Raw genomic sequence first — 23,963 nt, forward strand, 5'->3', positions numbered from 1 at the left:
CACCGGCTGATTGCCTGTCATCCTTTCAGCGTGTATGGCCTGAGGAGGAGGAGGAGGAGGAGGAGGAGGAGGAGGATCCTGAAAGTGATCTTCCTAGTGAAGACAGCCATGTGTTGCGTACAGGTACCCTGGCACACATGGCTGACTTCATGTTAGGATGCCTTTCTCGTGACCCTCGCGTTGCACGCATTCTGGCCACTACGGATTACTGGGTGTACACACTGCTCGATCCACGGTATAAGGAGAACCTGCCCACTCTGATTCCCGAAGAGGAAAGGGGTTCGAGAGTGTTGCTATACCACAGGACCCTTGCGGACAAGCTGATGGTAAAATTCCCAGCCGACAGCGCTAGTGGCAGAAGGCGCAGTACCGAGGGCAAGGTAGCAGGGGATGTGCGTAGATCGAGCAGCATGTACATCCCAGGCAGTGCAACAGTCTTTAAGGGCCTGGCCAGCTTTATGGCTCCCCACCAAGACTGTGTCACCGCTCCCTAGTCACGGCTGAGTCGGCGGGAGCACTGTAAAAGGATGGTGAGGGAGTACGTAGCGGATCGCACGACCATCCTTGGTGACGCCTCTGCCCCCTACAACTACTGGGTGTCGAAGCTGGACATGTGGCCTGAACTAGCGCTGTATGCCCTGGAGGTGCTTGCTTGTCCTGCGGCTAGCGTCTTGTCGGAGAGGGTGTTTAGTGCGGCTGGGGGAATCATCACAGATAAGCGTAGCCGCTTGTCAACCGACAGTGCCGACAGGCTAACACTCATCAAGATGAACAAAGGCTGGATTTCCCCAGACTTCTGTTCTCCACCAGCGGACAGCAGCGATACGTAAGCAATACGTAGGCTGCACCCGCGGATGGAAGCTACGTTCTCTCTCACCATCCAAAACGGGGACATTTCTGCTTCATCAATCTGTGTCTAATATTCCTCCTCCTCCTCCTCCTGCTCCTCCTCCTGAAACCTCACGTAATCACGCTGAACGGGCAATTTTTCTTAGGGCCACAAGGCTCACTCAAATAATTTTTCAGAACAATTTTTATAAGTTTCAATGCGCTTAAAAGCATTGGAACTTTAACTTGAACCAATTTTTCGTTACACTGGGCTGCCTCCAGGCCTAGTTACCACTTAAGCCACATTAACCAAAGCGATTAATGGGTTTCACCTGCCCTCTTGGCTGGCCATGGCCAATTTTTGGGATGTACATTAGTACTGTTGATACAGCAATTTTTGTGGGCCCTCGCCTACAGTGTAATCAAATTAATTTTTAGCCCACCTGCATTACAGCTGACGTTACCTCAGCTGTGTTGGGCAATGCAATGGGATATTTTTGTGTACCGCCGGTGGGTTCCAGGGAGCCACCCATGCTGTAGGTGCACACTGAGTTTTTAATACATCTGTACACTTCTAAAGAACCCGTCTGACTGGGGCATGCAGTGTGGGCCGAAGCCCACCTGTATTACGCACGACATTACTACCTCAGCTGTGTTGGGCAATGCAATGGGATATTTCTATGTACCGCCGGTGGCTTCCTGGCACCCACCCAGGCAGTGGGTCCACAGGGAGTTTAACCTACATGTGTCCACTTGTAAAGAACCCCAGTCTGACTGGGGCATGCAGTGTGGGCCGAAGCCCACCTGCATTAAGCACGACATTACTACCTCAGCTGTGTTGGGCAATGCAATGGGATATTTTTGTGTACCGCCGGTGGGTTCCAGGGAGCCACCCATGCTGTAGGTGCACACTGAGTTTTTAATACATCTGTACACTTCTAAAGAACCCGTCTGACTGGGGCATACAGTGTGGGCCGAAGCCCACCTGTATTACGCACGACATTACTACCTCAGCTGTGTTGGGCAATGCAATGGGATATTTCTATGTACCGCCGGTGGCTTCCTGGCACCCACCCAGGCAGTGGGTCCACAGGGAGTTTAACCTACATGTGTCCACTTGTAAACAACCCCAGTCTGACTGGGGCATGCAGTGTGGGCCGAAGCCCACCTGCATTAACCCTTTCCAGTCCACTGTGTGACCTGTGAAGACATTAGGGTTTAAGGCTGTACAGCTCCATTGTTGGTAGACGTCCGTCGGGGTTCTCTTACTGTATATTGCCAGCCTCTCTGCTGTCGGAGCCTATCCTACGTGTCAGCTCATGCAGTACTGGCTTTAGCCAGCATATAGCGCCGTTGTATAACAGCAGAAAAAGAGTAAGCCCCCTAGGAAAACCATATACAAATTGGATTGGAAAGGGTTAAGCACAACATTACTACCTCAGCTGTGTTGGGCAATGCAATGGGATATTTCTATGTACCGCCGGTGGCTTCCTGGCACCCACCCATGCTGTAGGTGCACACGGAGTTTTTACTACATCTGTACACTTATAAAGAACCCCAGTCAGACTGGGGCATGCAGTGTGGGCCGAAGCCCACCTGCATTAAGCACGACATTACTACCTCAGCTGTGTTGGGCAATGCAATGGGATATTTCTGTATACCGCCGGTGGGTTCCAGGGAGCCACCCATGCTGTGGGTCGACAGGGACTTCACAATAGGGAGTTGTACCTGCCTGTGTCTATGAATTAAAAAGCCCGGTCTGACTGGGGCATGCAGACACCTTGACAGAATGAATAGTGTGTGGCACATAGGTTCCCCATTGCTATGCCCACGTGTGCAGCTCCTGATGGCGGTGGCACAGGATTCTATTTCTCATTGCTTCTGTACAGCATTGTGGGCTATCGCTCCGCCACTTTTAAAGAGGGTCGCTGCCTAGCCGTGCCAACCTCTGCAGTGTGTGCCTGCGGTCCCTCGTCATGGCAGACGCAATTCTAAATAGACATGAGCGTGGTGTGGCATGAGGGCAGCTGAAGGCTGCCCAGGGACACTTTGGTGTGCGCTGTGGGGGGGGAGGGGGGTCGGTTGGGCAGCATGTAACCCAGGAGAAGTGTCAGTGGAGTGTCATGCAGGCAGTGATTGTGCTTTGTTGGAGGTAGTGTGGTGCTTAGCAAAGGTATGCCATGCTAATGAGGGCTTTTCAGAAGTAAAAGTTGTTGGGAGGGGGGGGGGGCCCACTCTTGCCGCTATTGTGGCTTAATAGTGGGACCTGTGAACTTGAGATGCAGCCCACCATGTAGCCCCTCGCCTGCCCTATCCGTTGCTGTGTCATTCCCATCACTTTCCTGAATTGCCCAGATTTTCACACATGAAAACCTTAGCGAGCATCGGCGAAATACAAAAATGTTCTGGTCGCCCATTGACTTCAATGGGGTTCGTTGTTCGAAACGAACCCTCGAGCATCACGGGAAGTTCGTTCCGAATAACGAACACCCGAACATTTTGGTGTTCGCTCATCTCTAGTTCACACCATTGACAATAAGGGCGGATTCAGACGAGTTTGGTCTTATCCCCTTATACGGCCGTTGTAATCACAGCCGTATAACAGGACAAATCTCTATGGGATTTCAGTGGTTTTCTTCTGGTTGTTCTCAGCAAGAGAAGCCAAGTAATTTTGTAGATATGATAACTTTTAATGGCTAACAAAAATATATGATATCATAGCGAGCTTTCGAACCTACTTGGGGTCCTTCCTCAGGCATAATTGAAAGGGCGCCAGTACTATGCACAGAAACCTACACAAATCTACCTTATCAACTTCGTTCACAAATACTTTGTGTTGAGCCGGGTGTATTTGCACATACTCTCATGTGAATCTGCCCTGACATTGGTGCTACAGTAGCTGTAAAGTAATACTTTTAAATGGCAACCTAAGGGCGCACGCGGGCGTGTGTTGCACACGCAATATGCAGAGCATAGAGCCCATTGATTTCAATGGGGTTGTTCTCAATACTCGTCTTTGTGCGCGCATTTCGTGTGTGTGAAATTAGATGCAGCAAGCTTTATTTTTGTGGGAATTTGTGCACCAAAGGCCCCATAGATGTCTATGCGAGGTGTGCAGCACACACTCAATATCCACGTGATTGCGCCATTAGGCTGTGCAATTGAACACATGTGCAACTAATTAGGTTAGATAGCCATTTAAAGCGGGGTGCGGCTGTTCCTCGCACCATGTGAAATGGCCCTTCAAGTTCAAAAAGTATAGAAATAGGCGCAAAAGCATGTAGTTCCTAACGCAAATGCCCAAGTGAGTCCACCCTAAAATAGAGCAGGTCCTATTTTCTTCTGAGCGCAAAATGTGAAAATGAGAATGAACTCATTAAAATCAGTGGATTCTATTCTCTGCATATTGCATGGGCAAATGCGCTCTATCTCTTACAGGGGCCACAACGCGAAATTGAAATCCGTGTTTCAGAGCCCTCAGGGGCCCGTGCACCATACCATAGTGCAGCACATCCATGCATTCTTATCCAAGCACGTCATTGTTGTTTTAATATAGGACACTAGTATCGAGATATAGCGGTGGATCAGTCTTTCTGACATCGCTCTGCTTAAGGCTCTGCTATATCTCGCCGACATTGCATACTGGCTGTGTTTCGCCCATTGCCATATATTATCATGGCATATATACTATCATGGTATATATACTATCATGGCATGTAATATGCGCCAAGATAGAAGACAGACAACGACTGCCGGGGCCGGAGAGAAGAGCCAGACTGCTCTTCTAGGTGAGTAAACATTTTTTTTTTACTTTTTTTTTCAGTTAGGGATGATTATCAGGGAAGTTTAAATGGGACCGCAGCAGCGCCGTCCCCATTGAAAGCAATGGGATAGCATTGCAGATTTCTGCCACAGCTGTGACAGCTATGGCAGAGGACTCCTTCATCCCCACAGTTCCCCGGGGATGAAGAAATCCCCTGCCATACCTGTAACAGCTGTCACAGCTGTGGCAGAAGTCTGCGATGCTATCTCATTGCTTTCAATGGGACAAGTCCGTAATGTACTCCCTATGTTTTCAATGGGGTTGGCATTGCTGCCACTGGTCGCATTTAAAACAATGAGTGATATCGCAAAGTTTTCTTAGTGCTGCGAGGCTTGCGTATTCAATCGCTCTAGCATCACAAAAAAACATATCGCAGGTGGGTAGGCACCCTAAGAAAGACCCGACATGCCCGAAACATCACCTGTATATCATGAAGGGATGAAATGGATGCTTGGATTTTATTACACCACCTATGCTGCCACAAAAGTTTTTTTTTGTGTTGCAGCAAGTTATGAGCATTGGGTTAAACTTAGCTACTTCTGAAGTTCAAGCTGTTTTAGTAATTCATAGCCTTTTTGGCCCGCGAGTCATTTCAAGCAATTAAAAAGAAATCATATCCCACAATGAGGTTCGTTCTTACTGCCCACATGAAGATTCTGACACTGTAATCTTTAGGAATATATATTCTATGTAAGTGCAAGGCAATATAATAGTAAATTAGCAGTTCTCTGCAGATTGTGGTGTGAGACTGGCAATCAAAGCTTTTCTATGTAGAAGACTGCTAGTTACCATTACTTAGTGTGGACAATAAAATAATGGAGGGTCCTAATTGGTCCTTGACCGTTATGTTTAATTATAATAGGCATATATTTCTGCCAATTTTACTAAATTATACTAAATTACTATGTTTGCTTAGCTTATGCCTCACCATAACAAATAACTTTTTCGCTTCTGCGCTTGCATATTGTACCGTACATAAGTAGCCAATCCGCTCCGTTCCACTTTCAAGGGGATTCCAAACCGATCAACAATTGTAAATAATAACGGAAAAAAAGCAGAATTATTGATTTGCCAATTTTTATGGACATAAATTTCTGGATAAGGATTTCTAGTGACAGCAGCCGTTGATAAATGGACCGATGGTTGAATAAAGCTTGTTTCCAGAATGGGAGCGCAGTACATCATATACTGTATCATTCTTTTGTGGCTGCAAATCCATGAATAATATATGGAAAGCAAAGCTGAAGTGATTCCTCATTTCTATTCAAGAAAAGTGAGCAGGGGAGCTGAGCCGGACCTCTGGAGCCCACTAAAACTCTTTATACAACCTTTTATGGATTACATAAAAAATACGCTCCACCTGATAAAGCTTCACCGTCTCTTAAAGCTGCAGATGCCAAATCTTGTAAAACTACTTTACAGGGCTGACTGATCCAAAGTTTTACAAATTAGACATAAAAAAATAAGAGTGTTGCTTACTGGAGGAAGCAGGAAAAAAATCTTTGAGGTGGAACAATTTTAGAATTGAGCTGTTTATGTCTTAGAGCAGGATACTTTATTATTTAAAGGGTTATCCTTGATTAAAAACGGGGTCTGTGTTTTTTTTTTTCTTGCTACAGTGCCACTGTTGTCTATTGCTTGCATCAGTTATTGCTGTGTAGTTACACTGGTTTTAATAGGGGTGAGCTGCAATACCAAACATGAACAGATGTGGTGCTGTTTCTAGACAACCAGCTTTTTGTAATCACCTTTGTGATGGCCTTCATCCGCAACCAGCAGAGCCTCCTATCAAACCCCTCCACCGCTGATCACTGCTCTCTTCTTTCTTATTTGTTGTGCAGCCAGAACCACATCACCCCTTTTGCCAGTAGTCAGACCTGCAGAGCATGCACACTCAGTCGGCCTCTTTAAGGGCCTAGCTTTCTTGTGCTCAGCCTATCCCACCCCTTCACAAGTAATTTTTAGGCACCCTTCCCCACTGTAAGCCTCCTGAAACCAAGATGTCTACTGTTCCAGTGAGATGCTTTTGCAACTGTCAGGGTACTGGGGTTCGGGTACTGGAAGTCCCTAAAAGCTACCCGCAACCCCTGTCCCTACCTACTTGCCCCCCTGGGCTAGGCCCCAGGGCGACAACTGGGCGACGGTCCCTATACTCACTAGGGAAGCGGGGCAGGGGGTCAGACTTACAAACAAATACCGAGACAAACAGACACAGAGGCAAGTCAGGAAGTCCGGGTAGGCAACGGGAGAATACGCGGTACCAGGGATCAGACAAAGTCAGAGTCAGGTCCAAAAGCAGAGGGTCACAACGGGAAATCAGATGAGAACACCGCGGGTGTAGCCTGGAGACAAACATACACTGGCAATGCTGGAGAGAAACAGGTACGTTTAAATTCTGTCAGTACTCCCGCCCCAGCAGCTGATTGGGGCGGGGAGCCTGCCAGCAGCCAGACCCAGGCAAAAGGCAGCGAGTGCAGATCCCAGACATCCAGCAGCAAGTGCAGATGCTGCTAGTCAGGATGTCATGGCAACGTATACTGCATCAGCCGCATCTCCAGCAACTGACTGTCCAGGCGCTGCCCCCTGAGTACAGGAACACACGCCCGGAGCCAGTGTCCGGGACCCCGACGGCCCGGGGAGGTCACCAAGACCGGAGCTCCCCTGCGCCGCACCCGATCAGCGCGGGTGACAGGACCGGTGGTGCGGACGCGGAGACCCCAAGAGCTGCCGGTCCTAACAGTAAGGTGTTTGTTTCTTTGTTACGACCCTCTGCCTAGATACCCAGCTTTCCCAAAGTCTGCCTATCTTGACCTTGGACTGTTTTCTGACGGCATCTTGCCAAAACGCTACTCTCCTTAACCCTCTGCCTTTTTACTGTATTACAATAGCTCTGTTGTCCCAGCCTTGGCATGTTTTCCGACTCCACTTTATTATGAGCCTTTAGTACCTTGTTCTGGTACCTTTTTGACTCGCCTAGTTCAGTTTCCGCTGTACTGAGACTATTAATAAGCGCTGCGGAATAAGTTGGCGCTATACAAATAAAGATTATTATTATTATAATAAAGTAATGCCCAAAATGTTCCCTGCAACGAAAAACAGATCCCTCTGAAAAGTGGTTAAAGGTTGAAGACCTGGGAGCTGATGGAAATGCCCTCTGGAGTGGCCCAAAGCCAAATCAGTCAGTGAAACAGTGGGTCCATGGCTGCTTTGTAACAATCTTCAAGTCTGACATTGCAAATTGGAGTTTAGGAAGTTGTAAAATAAGATATTTTTGTGTAAAGTAGCCCTTCAATTTAAAGGGGTATTTCCATATCAGAGAATATGCCATCATTGTCTGATAGATGTGCGTCTCACTTCTGCAAGTGGCAACTATCTCTAGAACAGAAGTCTCTTGACCCCCGTCCTGCCTAATACCATGGCCGCTGCTTCAGTAGAAGTGACTGGGATCACAGAAATAGCAAAGCTGTTTGAGCTCTACTGTTTCCATAACTCCCATAAAAGAAAGCGGTAGTAATAGAAGCAGCTCTTGAATTAAAGAAACAGTACAGATCACTAGGCTGTGCTGTTTTCATTTCATAACTACCATTCACATCTATGGAAATTACGGAAACAGCATAACTAAGCCAGCTTGACTGCTTCTGAAATTCTATCCAAGTGGCCCAGGCTCACAGACTTGTTGTATTCCCATTTCAGACATAATTGATGAGGATATCCCTTTATTTCTCTTAAAATTCTGTATAGGGTAGTTGAGTGGCCATTGTTTTGATAATACATTGCATTCGGTAGATTAACACCATTGGGACTCCAAGATTGGCCCTCAGGATGGCGGAGAAGAGTCTATGTCAAGAATTTAATAGAAGTTGTGTTTCCAAGATGATTACTGCCATCTAGTATTGTGATAATGACAATGGAATCAGAGGAACGTGTACAAATCAGTCATCTGGTGCTGGGTTTGAAGAATGGTGGTCAACCAGTCGAGATCTTTGGAAGAGGAATAATTTTCTTATATCCCAACACATACACAAAATATCTTTTCGCAAAGGAATTGTAGGATTTAGGACTACCAATTCTCCATTGAAAGACTGTGGTTCTGTAAGTGGAAATTCCGATCTATCAGTTGTCATCACTAAGGGAAGGTGATGCTGGCCATATGTTTCTCCTGCAGAGGCCACAGTAAAAAAAATATGACATTACATGGCGTGCTGAGTTCTGCAATGCAAGAGCCGATCTTAGTAGAAGATTTCCACTTCTCCTGGTATTCCCAGCTGGGTCCTGTCCGCTCCTGGTGTCACCAGCACTTTTGGGTCCATATCCCTCCAGTCCCAAGAGTGAAGTCCTACCCAGCTTAATTGATAAAGTGGTTCACCCCAAAACACATATCTTCTGCTGGTTTTTAATGTGTTTAACCCCTTAATGACATGGCCTATTTTGGCGTTGAGGACCAAGCGATTTTTGGTATTTTTCCATTTACATTTTTCAACAGCCCTAACTTTTTTATTTTTCCGTCGACGCGGCCGTATAAGGGCTTGTTTTTTGCGTGGCGAACTGTAGTTTTTATTGGTACCATTTTTGGTTACATAGACTACATTGTAAAACTTTTATTATTTTTTTTATGATCGTAGGGAGAGAAAACGCATCAATTCTGCCATAGATTTATTTATTTTTTTTAAAGCGTTAATTATGCAGCATAAAGGATACAACACATTTTTTTCTGCGGGTCGGTACGGTTACAACGATACCAAAATTCTTATATTTTTTTTAGGTTTTTCCACTTTTCCACAATAAAAACCCTTTTTTTGGAAATTATATTTTTTTTCTAAACTGCATTCAAAGTGCTATAACTTTTCTATTTTTCCATGGACGGAGCTCTGTGAGGGGTTATTTTTTGCGAGACGAGCTGTAGTTTTTATTGGTACCATTTTGGGGTGCATACGTTTTTTTAATCACTTTTATTGCGTTTTATGGGAGGCAAAATGCTAAAAATGTATTGTACGCGTTGTTACGGACACGACGATACCAAATATGTGGGGTTTTAAATTTTTTTAAATTTTTTTTATGCTAATATGAAAAAAAAAGCATAAAAAAAAGGTTTTTTTTACATTTTTTTTTACATTTTTATTTTTGAACTTTATTTTTCTCTTTTTTTTTACAACACTTGTGTCCCTCTGAGGGACTAATATCGTAGCACTTCAGATCGCTGCGATAATGCATGGCAGGGCTTCTTCCCTGCCATGCCTTATCGCTTACTATAGCAATCATAGGCTATGGCAGTACAGGACACCGGTATCCGGCATCCTGTTGCCATAGCAACCAGCCGGGCTCTCGCGATAACATCGCGTGAGCCGGCTGGAGACACAGAGGGATCGCGCTCCCTCTGTGAACCCTTTCCCTGCCGCGATCTACTTAGATCACGGCAGGGAAGGGGTTAACAGCGGGGGGGGGGCGCATATCTGATGCCCCCCGCTGTTGCAGTGGGATGCTGGCTACTAGTGACAGCCGGCTCCCGCTGCAGGATAGCACGAGATCTGCTATGATCTCGCGCTATCCCCATGACGTAAGGGTACGTTATTTTGCGGGAAGTACCCGCCTCCCATGACGTACCCTTACGTCATGGGGCGGGAATGGGTTAATGAAACAGAAGTTGGATATTTCATCCGACTTTCTTACAACCTTTATTGGAGAGTGGCACCAAGATACCAGTTTTTTTGTGTTCACAAATCCTAGTAGTAGGACTTCCCTGTATTAGCAAAAGTGGAAAGCTATTGCAATGTCCATATATCCTATTAGGGTATATAGTCAGGGTTATATGCTCAGGGGTGACCCTAATAGTTGAACCTCTTTAAATATATGTATAAAGATAATCTTATACTATACTTGTATGATAAATATACTGAAGTATATTACTTTCTTTCCTTTCTCAAAGGACAGAGGATTCTCATACCATTGACCAAGGGGAAGAGGAGGATGAAAAATCAACATCTTTGAAATTGTTGCCTCCTTTGGAGGAACGGATGACATGCTTTAGGAACATGCTTCTTGAGAGAGGGGTACGGATGCTCACTGAGCTACTGAACAGAATTTGTTTAAAGTATTCCTCTGGTTTGGGAAATAATCTGTCTGAGGACTGGTTGGGAAAGGGATATATTACCTGCAGTTGTTCTTCTGCACTAACCCTCCAGTCTGCCATTCCCAGATCCCATTTTCAGCTCTTCAAGAAGACCAATGCAATCTTTTAGACTACCTAATCCCCACAGTGCATTAGCAGTGTTAGACTAACAAGATACTAAATCTGCTCTCTGATTGGCCATGTGATTAGCACTGGCCAATTAGATTGCAATGCACAGTGTTTATTGGATAGTTAAAAAAAATACTACAGCCATCTTGGACATAGACTCATATACTGGTAGAGTTGGAAGGGACCTCCAGGGTCATCGGGTCCAACCCCCTGCTCAGGGCAGGATTCACGAAATCATCCCATGTCTGAAAACAGAGCTAACGGATCGGAAGAGGTGGCAGAAAAGGACCGCCGCTGGGACTATACCCCTTGCCCTTGTTCTAGGACAGAATTTTGTCCCAAAATTGGAGGATTGCTTTAATTTATAATTGATTTAACTTGAATTTATTGTGGCTTCTATTCTTAAAAGGGTAATTTGAAAAGTGTTGAGATGAGAATGGCCCATTGGATTTACTATATTTTAAACCAGAAACTGGAGTAACTTGTAGCTGAGATCAGTTCCAGTTTACAGCTGGTATAAATATCATATTGTGGTGTATGGATAAAGCTAAAATGACCCAAAAGTATTATTTGGTGTGTGCCTCTTAGTAAATTTGTCGCAATTCACTCCAGTGATCTCTGTACTTAGACCGACATATGAAATACGTATATCTTCTCAGTATATCTTCTCTAAGTATATCTTCCCCAATATACAGTACTGTTCAGATGTTTTAGGCAGTTGTGGAAAAAATGCTGCAAATTAGTGCTAATATTTATTTGGTCAATTAACGAAATGCAAAGTGAATGAACAAAAGAGAAATGTAAATCCCATCAATACTTGGTGTGACCACCCTTCGTCTTCATAACAGCATCAGTTCTTCTAGGTACACTTGCACACAGCTTTTGAAGGACCTTGGCCAGGAGGTTATTCCAAACGTCTTGGAGAACTAACCACAGATCTTCTGTGGATGTCGGCTGGCTAAAATCTTGTCTCGTCATGTAATCCCAGACAGACTAGATGATGATGAGATCAGGGCTCTGTGGAGGCCATATCATCACTTCCAGCCCCCCCCCCCCCCCCCCCTGTTCTTCTTTACAAGGAGCTAGGTCTTAATGACATTGGTTGTATGTTTGGGGTCGTTTTCCTGCTAAAGACTAGATTTGGAGCCAATCAGACACCTATTTTTGGAAAGAACTTTACTTTGCAGCATTTTTTCAATACCTGCCTAATAGTTCTGCAACGTACTGTATGTATCAGACCTGCGTCTTGTAAGGAGTCCCCGCGTGATCATCAGAAGACCTGGACAAATTTTATTCCTAAATGATAACAAGAAATGTAGAAAACCATGAGAAACTTTACAGAAAATAAATTGGAAAATTATATAACTTTTACTATATAAAGAGTGTCATAAATTTGTGGAAACCAGAATATCCCACATCCGACTGTCAAAGACCCCAATGAGTCCTAATGGAACCCGTTGACTTATAATGGAGTCTTGAAGGTTTCTACTGGATTTTCATTGTTTTTGACAGCAAGAACAGGGCTACAAAGTACGCTCTTCCTGCTGTGGAGCCCACCAGTACCAAAGAAGAGCGGGTGTGAACAGAGCACAGCATCATTGTGATATCACCATGAGCAAATGCCAAGTGAAAAGCAGTTATTCTACAACATCCGTAGACGTTCTTAGCTCTGCTGCATCTGTAATACGGGTGGAATTTCCTGTTAATGAATTAACTGAAAAAGGATGTGAAATAACCTTGACATCTCGTTATAATGATGAGAATGTTCTCTACCTAATGACTCACGTACAGCATTGTCCTTAAATATTTACATTTCTTCCATAACAACTGCTAAGTCATTGCCATACTCACCACGGGGCTTTAATTAGCTGCCTCTCAAGTTCATAAAAGTGTCAGCAGACTATAGCAAGACAGAATGCGAAAAAAAAATGTTTAGAATGGAACTAACTGTTTTGAATGCTCTGCAGGTGTCTGCCTTCTCCACATGGGAAAAGGAGCTGCATAAAATCGTGTTTGATCCTCGATATCTCTTACTAAACTCAGAAGAGCGAAAACAGGCAAGTTCCACATTAATAGCAGCTCTGTGGCATTTCACAAACATGGGTTTACTTTTCTTAAACTGTATGCAGTTGTTTACAGCATGATTTACATACCATGCATTATTTATATTCGGCACGTGATGCGTATCCTGAATTGTCTTGATTTTGCATTCATAATCCTTGGTTTAGTATATAGATGCGTCCTTCCTTACCTTTCCTCTGAGCTCAGCATATCCTGAAATGTGTAGAATGAATTGGTCAGCTTACTATGATTTTGCAGTACTTTGTCAGGAGATGTTTATGCTATATGTGTCTATTTTGGCCACCAGGTGGTGGTGTCGTAGATTTCCTTTGCGGAATCACGGCTTACTCAATTTGGAATGTTTACAGCCCTCCATATTAATTCTGAATTGATAATGCGCATAAGAAGTTCCCACACTGACACGAAGTTCAGCATGCATAGCTTCCTCAATTCTAACTTTAATGATCGGCGTGTAGCCTATTTTAAGAGTTTAACAAATCCGCCCATCTGGGCAGGTCAAATATTACATGCATACAACGTATTGTTTAATTATTGGATAAGCATCTTGCAATTCTTCCATCCTCCGGTCATCTGTGATTGGCCATCAGGTGGTGGATGAAATGAGTGGGTTGTCTTGGAGCCACGTGGGGTTCCTTCGATATGATTGGATGTTACATCATGAACTATAAATTGCACAAACCTCCCATGTTATTTGCATACGTTTCCAGTAAAGTCGCTGGGGAAATTTCTGCGGTTGTCCATGTCTGATTCCTAGTTCCGTATTAGTGCATGCAGCTGGACAGTCAAATATATTTATACATGTTGGTTACGGGCTAAATTGCTAAATTCCATCTTTGTCAGCAGAGTTTATAAAACAGATATTTCATATAAGCGGAAGTACCTATTGCATAACTTGTAGCAAGACATTATATTTGTAGCAAGACAGAAATATGTATACAGAATGTTCAATTGACAACTGTCTACTGCCAAAGCCCACCGATCCATAATATAGGAATACTGGACTTCCACCACAGACCCCCCTTGAAACTATCTGTTTCACTAAACTCGCCCTGCTCCGTTTCACCCCAATCCCCCACCGCTGACCCTAGACTCGTATTGTGTTGTAGACGACTAGGCCTACTACTGCCATGGGGGTATAGGATGGTTCGACATCATCACATTCTGGATCCATGATGACGACAGTTGCGCTGACAGTGGGCTTTTTGTTGGACGTCGTAGTGGGACAGGTGGACCAGGCAGTCATCAGGGTCGGAATACACTGTATGCAACGACAAACAGAAATTAGAATGACTATAAAGGTGACAACCATAATTAGGTTAGGAGAGGTGCGACTTTCACTAATTCAGGTAAAAACTGCATAACTTGTATAGAACCCCGCCTTCTTGACGTTAACTCGATTCATCAACAAGAGTGCAAAATCAGGGCTATCTAATTACTGATCAATATGACTGAACCCCTGTCTCATTAGTAAGTGCATTATCATATATATTAGTCTGGAAGGAAAGAGCTACAAGGTGATTATTCCCACTTCCCTTTTCCAGAGGCGGCAAGGTAACAGGACCAGGGGCGTTGTAACACCGGCATGTTGCGTGGACATAAGCAGAGTGCACTGCAGATAAAATAAAGCAGAATCTTAGCAAAAACCTATCACAGTGTTCTAAATACACAATGTTCCAAAACTTATTTTTTATATATTTTTCCCTTCTCCTGTTAGGTACCTTACTGAGGAAACCAGACTAAGGTTAGCTCTTTTTAGTTAGTGCGGTCAGCTTCTTAATGGCAACTGCGTCTTTACCTGTGGGTCACGTGTTGTCTGGAATGTAGGTGCAAGTCTCCCCTATTGTCTTACAGGCACTCCCTTTTTTGGCTAAAATCGTACCTAGTGCCATTCTATTTTGGAAAGTCATAGTCGAGGTAGGTCCTATTGGTCGACTAGTCCCTATAAGGCGTCTCTAGTATAATTTATAAACCGCTGTTAATTATAATAAACATAATTAATCCAGTCAACATTTATTTACCCTAATGATCGGGAAAATGGACTCGAATCTAGTTTTAACTTGGTCTCTAATTTTTAAAACTTGTCAGGTACCCCCCTTGGCTATCCTATGATGTCAATGTATACGTGTAGATCAAAACTATCACCAGGAGCCTCTCTTCTCACTCTAATGTGCTGTACTAGAAGTACATACTAGTAGTGTGCACAGGTACGCACGGCGTGGGACTCCCTAATCTTCACCCACACCATTGTCCCTCCTGGAGATAGTCCTAATGGTGAACACGTCCAGGTCGCCTCACCCTTGCGTCAGGGTTTTCCCACTGCCCGTAAGTCCCTACTCCTAAAAGGGGAGGGATCCCTACCTCACCTCAGAAGGAGGCCATGGATTCCCTGGGCTTATTTCCGGGCATCCATACCCTCTATCTGTACGAGTTAACACCCCACAGGGTGTGCCCTCGCCGGAACCTAAGGTCTTCTGCACTTTCCCTAGGCAAATGGGAAGTCCACTGACAGTCCATCTTATGAGACTGAGGTAGGCGCAGTACTGGAACATTTCTCCATTCTTCTGGTAACGTACCTGGTTGGCATTATCGGAACTGGCTCTTCATCTTTTTCAAACAAGGGAAACATTGGTCACATTAAAGGGAGAATACACGTACAGGAAATTACATACCCCACCTCTTTCTGCGAAAATCATATCCACGGCCACTCTATTTTGGAACGCCATGGATGCAGTGGGCCCTAACTGGTTAGCTAACCCTTGCAAAGCATCTCTGGTGTAGTTTACAAACCTCTGCTGATTGTAAGAGATATAATTCATCCAATCTACATTATTATTAACAGTGACAAAAGCAAATGAGGAATCAAAACCTGCTTTAACCTGATCTCTAGAATTAAATTCATCTGGCACCCCCCTTGGCACTCCTATTACATCTATGTGTACATGTGGATCAAAGTTACCACCTGGAGCGTCAACGTCTCTCTTAGCACGATGCGGTGTTGGATTCTAACCCTCAGTGTAGGCTTCATATTGCACATTTGATTGTATTAATTTGTTCTGAAACAGGGGGCTAGTGTACAGTAGTCAAAGGTGTGTGTTAGAGGAATTGTACCACATTATAGCATGTAAAGGATATGCAGGATCATTAGTTTTTTCAGTGCGAAGTGTGGATCCAAGTGGGTCCAAGTGGGCTTCCCTTCGAGCTTGACTGCAGTTGGGGTGGTGAACAACATCTGGTAGGGACATTCAAACAGGGTTTCTCTCTTAAACTTTTCCACATAGACCCTGTCACCTGGTTTTAGATTGTGACACTCATCTGTAGGACCTGGGGAAAAGCAGAGACTGCAGAATGCATTACTAACAATTCCTTGGAGAGGCCTATGACAAAATTAACAAGAAAATCATTCCCCAAATTCAGCTACTGTGGCATGTACCCTCCTGGGAAAAAGAAAAACTAATGAAAGACACTCAATTCAAAATTTACCCATTTTCTCTATTGCCTTTTGTATCTACTTTCCCACTACTCCGTGGATGGTAGGGTGTGTGAAAAGCCTGAAATACACCCAAAACAGACATGATGTGTTGCATTATTCCACCTGTGAAGGTACCTTTGTTTGAGTCAATCACTTCTGGTACCCCATATCTGCAGATTATCTCATTCATGAATTTCTGTGTGGTTATCTGCTCATTTACCTTAGTATCAGGGTGGGCCTCCAACCTGAAAAAGACTCGAGCAACAACAAGCACATGTTCATACTCCCCAACAGGTGTGAGCTGAATGTGGTCAAATTGGCAATCTCTGAAATGGGTAGAGTGGTCAAGGCAAGTGTTATATGGCCACCTTACTTCTGTCCGGACTCGCACATGGCAAAGATCATGCTAACTGGACAAATGATGCAGCAGCTACAGAGAACCCAGGTGTCACCCATTCTTGTTCAGTGTCGCCGTCATCGCTGCTTTTGATTCTGTATACCAGCTGGGCCATCATGGGGAACAGGGACCTCTGTAGGCAAGTTCTGTTGATTGTTCGCCATACGCCGTCCTATGCTGTCGCTCCCGTATTTTAGCCCATCTGCTTTCTTTCCTCGTTGACTTGTAACTGTAAAGTCCAAAGTCTTATCAAAGTCCAAAGTCTTATCAAAGTCCAAAGGTTTTATCAAAGTCCAAAGGTTTTATCAAAGTCCAAAGTCTTATCACTGACTCATGCTGTCAGTATCTATTCTTCTTTCTTCCACGGCTTGAGGGCCGCTGCTTTTGCTGTGTTGTCGGCGAGGGTGTCATCTCTCGCTTCTCCGTTGTAGAAATCGGTGTGGATTCTCCATTGCCAGGTAGTGGTAGTAGGGTTTCCATGAGACTCTGCACCGCTGCACCATTCTTAATTGGCTGTCCTACTGAGATAACAAGCTGTCTGGCCTTCCATATTGGGCCATAATCATGAGCTATGCCAAATGCATTCCAGGAGTCAGTGTAAAAAGTTGCCGACTTACCTTCTACCACTCCACACGCCTCAGTGAGGGCCTCCGGTTCCGCTTCTTGCCCTGAGACATGCGGAGGCAGAGCTTCTGCGTTTAGGACATCTTGTTGTGTCACCTCTGCATATCTGGTTCGGAATCATCAATCCTCACCCTGATACCATCTACAAAAGAAAACTCAAAATATGCATCATTAACAGTGTGTACATCACTACAATAATGCTATTTAAAAAATAGCTGATCCGCCATACTCAAATCACCTATGCCTCCCCTCCCCCCAGGAATACCTGATTAAAAGAAGAGTAGCCGGATCCAAGGTATTACAACATTGGGAAGCTCAGAGCAATATTGGGGGAGGCATGGAAAGAGCACATTGTAGTCGGATCTAATAGGCCAGAGCTAAGTGCTTGGGTTGCACTTGCATGAGTACGTTCTGGGTGTCATTTGGCGTGTGGACCACTAGGGGGTAGTCCAATACCAACTTAGAAGATTTGTCAACCATTGCCTGTACTGCTGCCACCGCACAAGCAGATGAGGGAGCTCCTCAAGTCACTGGATCCACCCTCATGGCTGTGGTTGTCCTTCGTGCTTTTGTGTCAATACTGTCATATAGGCGGCAGTATGAAACAAGGCCCAGAAAGGTGCGGAATTTGGCAACGGGTGTATGTACAGGTATGGCCTGCCGAACTTGGTTAGTCTTTGGAGGCCTCCAGGCCTTACAGCCTTCTGCAAGAGAAATTAACAGTGAAATTGTGGCCGGTTGGCGTTTTTTTTTTTTTTTTTTCCAAAGCATCAGCACACAGCACCTAACATGTGTGGCTGACCCTTCACCCTTCTTTTTTTTTTTTTTTTTTTTTTTTATCTAGGGGGATACTGCTTGACCCAGGGGTGTGTATCTGGGTCTCGTATATATTATCATGGTCGATACATTCAATTTCCCTATGCCTGTCTTGTGGGTGTCCCATAATTTGTCAGGAACCGTGGAAAGCTGAGTTTGGGATAGGAGAAAAAAACAAAACTTTTTCTTCTGGCTATCTATGATTCTTACCCCCTCCTGGAGAAGAGACGTGTTCTTGCATCATCTAGCTCCACCCCTCTGAGTGTGGCTAATCACTTACTTCCTTATTCTCTCATTCAATGTTTGGCAGTCCTTGGGTACACATCACAACCCAATAAAGATAAAGTCTTATGCATCACACAATTTACATTTTACAAATTACGGGTCAATCTGCCCCGTTCCTCCTGTGGATACCTGGCCTTATCGTTACCTGCTTGTTTCCTATTCCTTGGCTTCTCTACTGTAGTTTATTTATTTATTTTATATTGTCTGTGAATATACGTTACTTGTGCTGGGACTACAGGGCAAGTAACTTCCTCTTTTTAGGTCTCTTACTCATGTGACAGCCCAGCGACAGGATTATAAGGGAGATAACGGGAGTACGTGGCTAATTTTTACTTCTACAACAGTAGACAGTTGTTGTCCCAGACTTCCGGCGACTGGGCAGATGCAGTCTTAGATGCCGGACATCTCCATCTGATTGGTAATGTACTGCAATTCTCTCTATTCACTAAGCTGGTGTCTTTGTATATTAATACAGACGCCATTGCAGCCCACCTTCACTTCCTCTTTTCTGACACTTAGAGAAATTCTAACGTCTAATGCATAAATCACATATATTATGTTGTAACTTCTGTCACAGCGGTGGTTACAATTGAATTGGGGGCTTGGCAAGCCGCTGTGGCTGTAAACATAGATGTATTTTCTTGTGGGCATGGTGGGGCTACGCAGTCTGTATTCTTAAGAGCCCCCTCAGGATGTGAGTGGCATACAACTTTTTACATTTATGACGGGCGTATGACAAAGATTAGATTCCATAACAAGACATACTAGTAGTTTCAACATCCAATATTAGTTAAATAACTAACAAATGTTACAGCACAAGAATTGCTCCGCTTCTATTGAGAGTTCCACTTCCTCTTTTTAAATGTAGTTAGCAGCTCTTTTTTTTTTTCCTTTCTCCAAACACACTTACGGGCACAAGCCTATGCTTCTATGCTATTATTAACGTTTAACAATTCGAAGGCAATATAGTTTAGTAGTCTGTCTTTTACTAGAAGGGATCCAATAATGCAACCTAACCTATAAAGTCCAAACCCACAGCGCGCCGCTGTGTACGGTGCATTATCTTGGCTATAACCAATTGCTAACAATCCCTTCTTACAGTTACTGATACTAATTCTATATGACAGACAAACCAACAGACTATTTCTATACAACAACTCAGCAGGATTAGCTCTACACAACAGACAAGCACACTAACTTTATATAAAAGACAGATAGGACACACAGAAAGATTGCTTGATTAATCAATGATAACTTGACTCTCCACCCCTTTCACACTTTCCTGGAGGGTGTAAGAATTAACCTTGGCTCATTGTTTGCTGCCTTTTAATTTCAATCATGGCTGCCAAATTCATGATTATAGAAGTCTCCTCAGACGCCGGACACAGTATGCCCCGCCCTAGAGTCTCTAGCATTTCTGTCGCTACACAGTTTATCAATCTACCCTCAGACGGAGGGATCTACTTGTGGACATTTAAACAATAAACAAATATTTGTGGACACACACAAATAGACAGAGCACCAGTACGGCTGGCTTTAGTCTTACTGCCCCTCGGGATCCGGTCTGTCAGTTCCCTTTCTTCGGAAGCCTTTTACCAGACTTTACCGAAGTAGCGATACCTGCCCAGACGTTTGACGGCTTCCTTACTCTTAGGCTTTGTAACCAAACCAGACCAGAGCAGGACAGCCTTTTAGTCAAACTACCCTCACAGGTCCCTTACTCTTAGGTTTTGTAACCAAACCTGGACCGAGTAATCGGGACACCTGCGCAGGGTCAACCCCCCCTTAAGGCAGCTACTGACCTCGCCACTCGACCAGTACTCTCAACACAACAGGCATGCAAACATTCCGTTTTATCATATGACAGGTTCTTATCATGTGATCGAGACTTAAAGAAGTACCTGTCGTCGTGCGGCTCCAAATCTATCGGCCTGGCACGGCACATAGGCAAGCCCGGAGTTAGCCACACAGGTATAGATAATTAATTTATCCTACCGTGTATTTGGTGGGCCCGCTAAGTCCAAGGTTGTCCATGTCCATGCCTTGTGTCCGATTTCTTCGGAGCCTATCGATCACAGTCCCATCTGGGGTGCCACTGTCGTAGATTTCCTTTGCGGAATCACGGCTTACTCAATTTGGAATGTTTACAGCCCTCCATATTAATTCTGAATTGATAATGCGCATAAGAAGTTCCCACACTGACACGAAGTTCAGCATGCATAGCTTCCTCAATTCTAACTTTAATGATCGGCGTGTAGCCTATTTTAAGAGTTTAACAAATCCGCCCATCTGGGCAGGTCAAATATTACATGCATACAACGTATTGTTTAATTATTGGATAAGCATCTTGCAATTCTTCCATCCTCCGGTCATCTGTGATTGGCCATCAGGTGGTGGATGAAATGAGTGGGTTGTCTTGGAGCCACGTGGGGTTCCTTCGATATGATTGGATGTTACATCATGAACTATAAATTGCACAAACCTCCCATGTTATTTGCATACGTTTCCAGTAAAGTCGCTGGGGAAATTTCTGCGGTTGTCCATGTCTGATTCCTAGTTCCGTATTAGTGCATGCAGCTGGACAGTCAAATATATTTATACATGTTGGTTACGGGCTAAATTGCTAAATTCCATCTTTGTCAGCAGAGTTTATAAAACAGATATTTCATATAAGCGGAAGTACCTATTGCATAACTTGTAGCAAGACATTATATTTGTAGCAAGACAGAAATATGTATACAGAATGTTCAATTGACAACTGTCTACTGCCAAAGCCCACCGATCCATAATATAGGAATACTGGAATACTGGACTGAATTACAGTCTGTCGAGGGTTTTGTTAGCATGCCACAAAAATATGTCAAATCAATTTAATGAGACATTAAAGTCCTTAAAGGGACTTTCTAAGGGCAGAGAATTGGCTAAAGCAAAGGATTAAGCAGTACTTACCCATAGAATCCAAGAATCATAGAGCTGGAAGGGATCTCCAGGGTCATCTGGTCCAATCCCCTGCAGGATTTATTAAATCATCCCAGACAGGTGTCTGTCCAGCCTCTGTTTTAAGACTTCCATGGAAGGAAAGGTAGGTTACATCTCAAATGCATCTATCTAAACGAATAAACTCCAGATTGATGTCATATTTATTTACCACTAGTGATGACTAGAGATGAGCGAGCACCAAAATGCTCGGGTGCTCGTTACTCGTTACCCCCCCCCCCCCGCACTGTCAGCGTAAAGATCGTTCTCCTCTGCCATAGCAGTAACAGCTGTGGCAGAGAAGAACGATGTTTGCCCATTGAATTCAATGGAGCCAGCAATACAGCAGGTTCCACTGAAAGCAATGGGCTGCCGGTGATCGCAGGATGAATTGTCGGGAAGGGCTTAAATATATAAGCCCTTCCCTGCAATTCATCCAGAAATGTGTTACAATAAAAATATATACCGGCGTATAAGGCGACGGGCTTGAAATCCCCGCCTCCAGAAACACAGCCAATCACAGCCATTCAATGACATCATTGTCATTGGCTGTGATTGGCTGAAGGCACATGTGTTTCTGGAGGCGGGGATTTAAAGCCCTTCGTAGAGAAAGCAATGCTCTGCCGGGAAGCAGGAGGGAGCAACAGCCTGCAGGAGCGCCGCAGAACGTCAGAAGAAGTGAGTAATGATTTTTATTCTTTGCTCCACTGTATTGCCGGCGTATAAGGTGACAGTTGGGGGGTCGTCTTACACGCCGCGTCGCCTTATACGCCGGTATATATTTTTATTGTAACACATTTCTGGATGAATTGCAGGGAAGGGCTTATATATTTAAGCCCTTCCCGACAATTCATCCCCGCGCACGCCGGCAGCCCATTGCTTTCAGTGGAACCTGCTGTATTGCTGGCTCTATTGAATTCAATGGGCAAACATCGTTCTTCTCTGCCACAGCTGTTACAGCTGTGGCAGAGAAGAATGATTTGTCTTCTATATGTTCTCAACGGGGTCGGCGCAGCTGCCGCCGGCCCCATTGAGCGCATATAGAGAAGAGAACAGAAATCGCAGATCGCACATAGGTGCGATCTGCGATTTCTATGGCCTTAAGAAGGACCGTTGGGGTTCTTGAAACCTAAAATACTCCTAACGCTCTCCCTATAGCAGCTCCGGCACCAGCAGCACTCTCCCTGATCTCAGTCAGAATGCATCTGTGGCGAGCCGCGGGAGGGGCAGATTTTAATACTCGGGTGACACCTAATCTCGCCAGCCACTCACTGCAGGGGGGGTGGTATAGGGCTTGAACGTTGCAGGGGGAAGTTGTAATGCCTTCCATGTCTTTCTATTGGCCAGAAAAGCGCGCAAATTTCTCAGGGAAGAAAATGAAAGTAACCCGAACATCGCGTGGTACTCGTCTTGAGTAACGAGCATCTCGAACACGCTAATACTCGAACGAGTATCAAGCTCGGACGAGTATGCTCGCTCATCTCTAGTGATGACCAAACTTTTGAAAAGTTCGGTTCAGCCGGTTTGCCAAACTTTTATAAAAAGTTTGGTTCTTTCCAAATTAGTTTGAACTAAGCTAGAAGTTTACTGAAACCCCTAAAACCGTTGTGTGTGTATAAGGGCGCCTATCCGCCCGTGTTTCTGCAGGATCAGAGGTGTGGGTGACTCTCTGCACCGGCCAGAAGAAAGAACACATGGCCGCAATGGAGCCGGTCATGCAGAGAGTCGTCCACATGCGGTGCGGCCGTCTTATCGTGCAGAAACACGAGCGGATCGGCGCCCGTGTGACTGAGCCCTAACACTGTCCGAGAGCCATAAAAGCCCTGTATAATGCTATGAGGATTTTATGCAGGACTTTTATGGCTCTTAGATAGTTTTATACACCAGTATTCAAGACTAGTGTTGAGCGAACTGTAGAACTTTCGTAGAACTTTGCTAAAAGCTTGGTTCTGGTTTGTGCCAAAATGAATTTTTAGCAAATATCTACCCAAAGCAGGGTTGTGGTTCAGTGTTCTCAACACTATTGACCACTTTTTTCACATTTATGTAGATTGAAGACTGAATATCTCTCTGTAGAATAAGTTAGTGCTATACAAATACAGATTATTATTATTATTAATGGATTTGTATCTGTATAGCATATGTGCTAATTTACTAGATACAAGACTGTCACCCGAGATCTTATTTTTTTTATGACCGTTGCAGTAAAAAGCTGAAGAAGATAATGTAACGAAGCTCACACATTGCCCTGATATAACATATGTACATGGCTTTACTTCTAGGTATTTGAACAGTTTGTAAAGGCTCGAATCAAGGAAGAATATAAAGAGAAGAGAAGTAAATTAATGCTTGCCAAAGAAGAATTCAAAAAGCTTCTAGAAGAATCCAAATTATCTCCAAGGTAGTATTAAAGCTTTTAGACTGTTAA

The 23,963-nt window shown here is 44.4% G+C and overlaps 1 protein-coding gene across 1 annotated transcript in view; it reads left to right on the forward strand.

Moving 5' to 3' along the window:
• The window catches only part of TCERG1L (transcription elongation regulator 1 like), a 256,994-nt gene that overhangs the window by 212,903 nt on the left and 20,128 nt on the right, over positions 1-23,963 (forward strand). The window contains exons 10-12 of the mRNA XM_066601194.1: positions 10,575-10,698; positions 12,854-12,943; positions 23,818-23,936. Of these exons, the coding sequence (XP_066457291.1) occupies positions 10,575-10,698; positions 12,854-12,943; positions 23,818-23,936 (333 nt within the window). The remainder of the gene's footprint in view (positions 1-10,574; positions 10,699-12,853; positions 12,944-23,817; positions 23,937-23,963) is intronic.

This window comes from Eleutherodactylus coqui, chromosome 4 (genome assembly GCF_035609145.1).
Source record: "Eleutherodactylus coqui strain aEleCoq1 chromosome 4, aEleCoq1.hap1, whole genome shotgun sequence".
Classification (NCBI taxonomy): domain Eukaryota; kingdom Metazoa; phylum Chordata; class Amphibia; order Anura; family Eleutherodactylidae; genus Eleutherodactylus; species Eleutherodactylus coqui.